Here is a 7,717-nt window from a genome sequence, read left to right as displayed (position 1 = left end):
GGGGCATTTGAGCCACGTTTCTGCCCCTGAGACCTGCCCAAGCCACTGCCCACTGCCCAGGCTCTTCAGCTTGGCACTGAGACGCACCAGAGCTGGCCCCACAGCCCAGGTGTGGCCTCAGGCGTCTGCCAGCTCTTGTCTTCAGTCTCCCCTGTCTTTCCCACCCGGCAACCTAGCGAAACACTCCCCTTCCTCAAAGACCCAAACTTCCCCTCCACAGACACCTCCCCTTTAAAGGGAGTCTCCCCTCCCTGGATCTGTTCTTCCCACATCAGAGTCCTCCCTACCCCATCACTTCCTCCTTTCTGGATCCTTCCATCCCCAGTGGTCTGCACACAAATGTTTAATGAACGGGAGAGTGAGGGAATTCCAACTCGAATACCTACTGAGCTCCTGGGCTATGCCGGGTTGTGTGTCCAGCATGGAGAGTGCCAGAGCAGGCAGGACGCGGCCCCCGCCCTCACGGTGGTCATAATCTGGTGAGATGGGCTGGGGTCAGGGCCTGTCTGTGGGTGAGCCAGCCGGTGAGGGCTGGGGCAGAAATAGGTAAGGGGCTGAGTGAGGGGTTGAGAGACTAAGAGAATAACCAGAGCCTCTACCCTCAGGGAGCTCGTGGTCCAGGGGGGGAGACAAAGCTCACATGAAGTGAGGGAGACATGGCATGGAGCCAGCGGTCCCAATGCCAGGTCACGGCCACCAGATTGATACGGGCAGAGATTCCTGGGGACCAGAAGAGTTGGGGGCGGGCCTCCTGCCCTTTCCCAGGGTCCCCAGCCCCTCCCCTCTCTGGCCCCAAGCTTCTGTCTAGAGTCACCTTGGCCCCTCATGGAAGCCAATTAGGCCCCCAGTTGCAGTGGGGATTAATATGATTAATAACGCCCCCAATCTCCCAGGTGCTGATTCAGCCAGGAGCTTAGGGAGGGGAGGTCACTTTATAAGGGCCTGGGGGGGGGGGTCAGAGCCCAGAGTGGTCCAGCTGGAGCCCTGGGTGGCTGAGCTCAGGCCTCCACAGCACTCTGGTCTGAGCCGCCCACAGGGCAGCCACCAGGACCGCAGCCATGAATGGGACAGAGGGCCCGAACTTCTACGTGCCCTTCTCCAACAAGACAGGGGTGGTGCGCAGCCCCTTCGAGTTCCCACAGTACTACCTGGCTGAGCCATGGCAGTTCTCCATGCTGGCCGCCTACATGTTCCTGCTGATTGTGCTCGGCTTCCCCATCAACTTCCTCACGCTCTACGTCACCGTCCAGCACAAGAAGCTACGCACGCCGCTCAACTACATCCTGCTCAACCTGGCCGTGGCCGACCTCTTCATGGTCTTCGGGGGCTTCACCACCACCCTCTACACCTCGCTGCACGGATACTTTATCTTTGGGCCCACGGGATGCAATCTGGAGGGCTTCTTTGCCACGCTGGGCGGTATGAGCCGGGGTAGGGGTGGTGGGACGGGGGATACAGGAGCCAGGGGGAGTGGAGGGATCTGGAGACAGGCCCCATATCCAGGGATAGTGGCTAAGAGGCCTTCTCCCCTCTACGTTCGTCAGCATTGTCCACTTGATCAACAAACACCGTTAGTGATGCTACACTAGGCTGTTTATTGAGGGCAGCCATCGGACGCTATAGATCTCATGTAGAGTGGTGCCACTATCTTGCTTCACATCAGGGAAACTGAGCACGAGAGACGTCAAGGGCCTTGCTGGGGTCACATTGTGGTGGGGATAGAGCTGAGTTTCCAGCCCACATCACTGTGGCCCCTCGAGCCTTGCTCTGTTTCCCTTGGAGTAGCTATGCTGGGTCTGACCCATGCCGGGCACTGGAGAGAGAGGTGGACAAGACAGATCCCTGTGCTCAGGGCTCTCAGCCCAGGGTGGGACACAGATGATCAGTCCTCCAGCCACCAGATTCTGCCTGTGCTGGGCAATGGGCTCAGTCTCTCCCCACTGGCATCTCTCCGACCCTGCAGAGAAGGGTCCGTCTGTATGTGGTACCCCTGTTTCACCCCTGCCTTGTGACCTGCGGCTGGGTGTTGTGTGGTCATCGAAGGTGACAAACACCCAGCGATGGCTGGAGATTCCCTGGGAATGGGGCTGAGACAGCGTCCTGGACCACGTGAAGGAAAGAGAAACCAAGGAGGCAGAGCAGTCCTCGTGGCTGGTGCTCGGCCCCGCCCGCTTGCCCGAGAGGCTGTGTGTCCCAGAGGAGGGGGAACATTCCTGGATCTGAGCCGGACGACCCAGGCCCAGGTCTCTTTCCTTCTCCGGGCCTCACTTTCCTCAGCTGCTATACGGGATCTGTTATCTCTGCAGCACCCCCATCGGCTTTCCTGTCAAAGAAACTATTCAAAAGCACCCGTCAAAGCTACAGATCACCACACAGTTTAATGCCTTCTGTGGAAGGGGTTTCTTCGAAGGGGAAGAGTTTCCCCACACAGAAAGGCTGGAGGTGGGCTGGGAAGTCTCAGGCTAGAAGGCAGGGGTGAGATGGGTGCCGCGTGCGGGCACATCTCTGCAGGGCTGGGGCCAGTTTACAATTATTATTCTGGAGTAATAATTAGTTGTGTTCGCTTTCTCTCTCAGAAACGTCCTGGTTTGGTTGATAAATTCTACGGCCAACCTCCCTACTGAGTTTCTGGGGGTGATGTCTGAATGCCCCCATTCTTTCCTGCTCCTTCCTCTGGGCAAATCACTCTCCGGTTTCCTGGCTCCAAGGCGGGAGACCCAGAGGCCCAGGTTATTTCATTCCCCAGTGGGGAGAGGCCACGCCACAAGAGGGAGGGAAAGACTTCCAACTCCAACAGGCACGCTGCCTGTCACCCCACAAAGAACAAGTTCTGTAAAAACTCCCTACGGGGCTCCCAGTCTAACGATGACCCTGGAATCCGATTTTCCATCCCTCATGAACCCAGAGCTCTAACTAAACTAACTCCTCTTCCTGGGGGATGCCCTGCTCACTCTCCTTCAGCATACAGGTCCTTCTGCCCCAGAGCCCATCCCCGGTCCTGGCTCCAGCCCTGCCCTAGCTTGCCTTCCTGGCTGCCCTCTCCCATCCAGGAGGAGTGCTCCCTGCTTGGACAGACAGCAGGGTCCAGGCGGGTGGTGTGTTGACTGATCCCTGACTGCCTTGCAGGTGAAATTGCCCTGTGGTCTTTGGTGGTCCTGGCCATTGAGCGGTATGTGGTGGTGTGTAAGCCCATGAGCAACTTCCGCTTCGGGGAGAACCATGCCATCATGGGCGTCGCCTTCACCTGGGTCATGGCACTGGCCTGTGCTGCACCCCCCCTCGCTGGCTGGTCCAGGTAATGACACTGAGCAGAAGAGAATGGTCTCTGGGGGGGTCTTTGTAGGGTCCCCCAGCCAGGACTCAAACCTGACGCTATCTGGTTCTGGGCACCGAGCTTATATGCTCCCTACCCCAAATGCCCCCCCTGGCAGCTCTCCCAAGGGAGAGGTTTAGGTCAGGGAAAGAGAGAATCAGACCTTAATGTTGCTATGGGGGCTGGTCCCACCTCCTGAGCCCCCATGTCAAGGAGAATCCAAGACACCCCAACCCTTCACCTTGGCTGTGCCCCTAATCCTCAACTAAGCCAGGGCCAGATTCCAATCCTCTTTGCCCCATAGGCAGTTCCCTCTGACCTTGGGCCTCAGCACCTGGGGAGGCCAAGCCTGTCTAGTGCAGGTGGTGACATGGTAGCCCCTGGGAAGTGGGTCCTCTACAGCCTCTAGTCCATCATCTCCAAATGGGACTCAAATGAGAGATGGGAGGACAGCGGTTTGGGAAACTGGGCTGGTGACCCTGTGGGTTCCCAGAGGCCTCGTGTCCTTCTGCTTCCAGGAAATTCCCAATCTCTCTTCCTGTCCCTCCTCTCTCAGCCTCCTGGGGTCAATTTTTTGTTCCTTGTTGAGTCTGAGCCCGCCCCCTCCAGCCTCTTTCCCCGTCTTCTCCAGTCCTGCCTAGTCCCATCCCCCCAGGCACAGCCAACAGCCACTCCATTGTCACCATCCTCTGAAATCATTGAAACATCCTGACCACATGGCCCTGGGACTTCTTCTTTCTAGAAAATGTGCAAAGATCCCTTAGTTACCCTGTGTTCCCATCTTTGGCCTAGAAGATACTCTTACGCTGTTAGTAAGACCCTGTTTGTACAGACTGCCTCAGATACAGAGTGTGGGAGCTTTTCCCTTCTCACCAACCTCTGCCCTGCACAGTCTGAGGCCCGGCCTCCAGCCAAGGGAGCAGCGGGTCTGGTGAGGAAACATAGTGCAGGTCAGCGGTGTCTGGGCTCTGCTAGGTGAGAGACTAGGCCATCTCATGATACCACGGCCGCCATACAACCAAACCACACTGTTTGCAGCAGGGGCATTTGAATCCCTTATCTCAGTTGATTTGATCCTCACGGTCAGGCAGCCAAGCAGATATTTTATCAGGCCCATTTCACAGAGAGGGAAAGCAAGGCCCAGAGCAAGACCAGCCACACAGCAGGTGTGTTGGCCGAACCAGGGCCCTGACCGGCTGTGGCCCCTCACACGTGGGTCTCCTTCATGCCCTCTCCTGTCCCACCCCCCTCCGGTGTGCAGGTACATCCCAGAGGGCATGCAGTGCTCGTGCGGGATTGACTACTACACGCTCAAGCCAGAGGTCAACAACGAGTCCTTCGTCATCTACATGTTCGTGGTCCACTTCACCATCCCCATGACTGTCATATTCTTCTGCTATGGGCAGCTCGTCTTCACAGTCAAGGAGGTATGGTCCCATGCTGGGTGCTGGGGACACAAGCGTCAGTTGGGTTGAGCCCGGCCCCTGTTCCAAGGGAGTCTGGATAGCAGGCCCTGTGTCCTTGCAGGCGGCTGCCCAGCAGCAGGAGTCGGCCACCACCCAGAAGGCTGAGAAGGAGGTCACACGCATGGTCATCATCATGGTCATCGCTTTCCTGATCTGTTGGGTGCCCTACGCCAGTGTCGCATTCTACATCTTCACCCACCAGGGCTCCAACTTTGGCCCCATCTTCATGACCCTCCCGGCGTTCTTCGCCAAGTCCGCTGCCATCTACAACCCCGTCATCTATATCATGATGAACAAGCAGGTGCCTGATGGTGGGGCAGGAGGGTCCAGGGGCCCCAGGCTCCAGGCATTGCCTGCGGAGGACAAGCCATGTCCTGGACTGGGCTCAGTCATGCCACCTGCAAAACCAGGCCGGGAGCCTGGTATCCCCCAGGACATCAGAGTCCTCTGGGAGAAATGCAGAGTCCTGCTGAATCAGAAGCTCGGGGTGGGCCCAGGAACCTGCATTTCTAACAAGCCCTCCGGGTGTCTCTGATGCATGAGAAGTGCCAGTCCAGATGGTTCTGGAGGCCCACTTCAAAAGTCAAATAGTCTAAGTCCCAAGCCTAGGAATGGAATGGTGCCAGTCTCCACAAAGCTGAACAAGGAGCTAAACCTTATGCTGAGGGATGAAGGGATAAAGCAGTTCTTTAACATCGATCAGTGACTTCTCTGCAGAATCCATGATCCAGTGGGGAAAAGGTGGTCTCTGGAGTTAGGCATATCGGTTTCAAATCTCAGCTCTTATTTTCTAGCTGTGTGACCTTAGGCAAGTCACTTCCCCTCTCTGGCCCTCAGTGTCTTCATTCCTAGAGAGGGCAAACTCCTAAACTCTAGGGCTAACTAAGATAACTTACAGATAGCCCTTGGCACACAGAGGGCATCACGGAGTGTCATGAGTAGCAATGCCCCCTTGGGTTTGTTTGGTCCCTGGCATCTCTGGGGTGGGACCATGTGTGCTTACTAAGTTCCCTCCAGGGAGCCAGATTTGAGAGGGGCGTGGAGTCTGTGAGGGCCAGAAGCAGGGAAAGGGTTGGAGGCAAATCTCGTCAACCACCACAGTCTGCTACACACACTTTCGGTGGACCTTGACCCTGACTCTTGTCCCTTGCCTTCCAGTTCCGGAACTGCATGATCACTACCCTCTGCTGTGGCAAGAACCCACTGGGTGATGATGAGGTCTCTGCCAGTGCCTCCAAGACGGAGACCAGCCAGGTGGCACCAGCCTAAGCCCTGCCAAGGACTCTACGGCCTACTGTAGGAGTCTCCCCTTCCCCACACCTACCCCCAGCCACAGCTGCCCCACCGGAGCCAGGCCTGTCGGAACCAGGTTGTGCAGGCTCCCTGAATTAAAAAAAAAAAAGAAAGAAAGAATTATTGAGAGAAAGATGAGGATCCCCACCCGGCCAGGACGCCCCATCAGCAGTCCTAAGTTCCCAGGGGCCAGTGGGATCTCTGCCCCTCCTCCCCCCAACTCATCTCTCAGGAACACAAGAACTCTTGCTCTCTGGAAAAGTGTCCCAGCTTAGGGATAAGTGTCTAGCACAGAGTGGGGCACACAGTAGGTGCTTAATAAATGCTAGATGGATGAAGGAAGGAACGAATGGAGGAATGAGTGAAGGAATGAATGAGCTGGGAGAGCATATCTGTCCTCTCGAAACCTCCTTAGCAGTAGCAGCTCACCCTCAGCTGATGACCTTGAGCAGTGGTTTCCCTCCCTGGGCCTCACTTTCTTTCCCTGTGAAATGGAAATCCCAAATCCCTAATCCCTGGCCCTGCCAACACATGGCTGCTGTGAAGATCAAATAGGATTTTGTGTGTGTGTGTGTGTGCGTGTGCCTGTGTGTGTGAGAGAGAATGTAAGCACTTTGTAAATGGGGTAAAGAGCTGTACAGATTGTAGTTAGCATTATTAATAATATAAATTAATATAATTAATTAATTAATATGATCATCTCCTCTTGATAGTGACCATTTTGAGATTGGGCAAAGTCCTAAGCATCCACCTCAGCAGGTTTTTAAAAATTAGCCAGGCGTCAAGGCCAGACCAGGGCTGACGGCTGGGCTGCAGGGAGGGACAGTCAAGGGAACGCAGAATGCAGTCATCAGGACTGAAAAAGCGTCAGGGGACTGTGGAGTCTGGGGCCAAGGTCGGGGGTCTCACCTCTGGCATGGAGCCCCAAGCCTGGTGCTTCCTCTTCCCAGTACAGCCTAGGGAGAGATGGGACTTTCTTTCAGCTTCTGCAAACCACCCACTCTCTTGCCCAGCAACTAGGCCACAGCACCTCAGGGGCAGCTTGGAGCTTCTAGAAGCCATATTCACCTGCCCACATTTAATGAAGAGCTGAGTCACCCTTGTCTCAAAGAGCTTAGAAACAAAAAGTTGGAAATTCAGATGGGCCCACCTTCCCTGCGGATGTTCACAGGTCCCGGATTCCAGCTCCCTTGCTTGGTGAGCCTGTCTTCAGTAGCTCCAGTCCATTCTCCATTCTGGAGAGTCTTTGCGGCAAAGCTGGTGGGAATTCTGGGCATCGGAATTGAGCTGCCCCCACAGCTGCCCCTCCTCCACATAACCAAAGCTGGGAGCTCTGGCTGTCCCCAGCTCTGCCTGCACACTAGGCAATTCGGGGCATTAAAAGCTCAGCTCCTATACTCAGTGTTAATGGTGGTGGTTTTTGTTGCTCTCAAGCTCTTTATCTGCAGAGTGGGTTGAAATTAGGCAGCTTCCATCTGATCCCTGACCCCCAGGATGCCGGGTTTGGGCAACGAGCAGAGCCCCCTCAGGGTGCGGGGTAGAGGCAGGCCTAGGAATGAGAAAAGCCCCAACTTTGGGGTCACAGAGACCCACATGGCCTGTGAAGCTGCAAGCAAGTTTTGTCATCTCTCTGCGTCTCCTTATC

The 7,717-nt window shown here is 55.8% G+C and overlaps 1 protein-coding gene across 1 annotated transcript; it reads left to right on the top strand.

Annotated features, from left to right (window-relative positions):
- Positions 1–966: 966 nt before the first annotated feature.
- Positions 967–7,469, top strand: RHO (rhodopsin). The gene is made up of 5 exons (XM_021695166.1): positions 967–1,419; positions 3,127–3,295; positions 4,575–4,740; positions 4,841–5,080; positions 5,938–7,469. The coding sequence occupies exons 1-5, from the start codon at positions 1,059–1,061 to the stop codon at positions 6,046–6,048; spliced, it is 1,047 nt and encodes a 348-aa protein (XP_021550841.1). The 5' UTR covers positions 967–1,058; the 3' UTR covers positions 6,049–7,469.
- The last annotated feature ends 248 nt before the right edge of the window (positions 7,470–7,717 follow it).

The sequence above is a fragment of the Neomonachus schauinslandi genome, chromosome 1 (genome assembly GCF_002201575.2).
Source record: "Neomonachus schauinslandi chromosome 1, ASM220157v2, whole genome shotgun sequence".
Taxonomy (NCBI): Eukaryota; Metazoa; Chordata; class Mammalia; order Carnivora; family Phocidae; genus Neomonachus; species Neomonachus schauinslandi.
The sequence above is the reverse complement of the archived record's forward strand: the minus strand, read 5'-3'. Positions and strand labels throughout refer to the sequence as shown.

What these genes read in the sequence shown, in the direction of transcription:
- RHO (XM_021695166.1), top strand. Translation starts at nt 1,059, where the DNA reads ATGAATGGGACAGAGGGCCCGAACTTCTACGTGCCCTTCTCCAACAAG. An exon ending in CCCCTCGCTGGCTGGTCCAG is followed by an intron (nt 3,296 to 4,574) that starts GTAATGACACTG and finishes TCCGGTGTGCAG; the next exon opens with GTACATCCCAGAGGGCATGC. An exon ending in TCGTCTTCACAGTCAAGGAG is followed by an intron (nt 4,741 to 4,840) that starts GTATGGTCCCAT and finishes GTGTCCTTGCAG; the next exon opens with GCGGCTGCCCAGCAGCAGGA.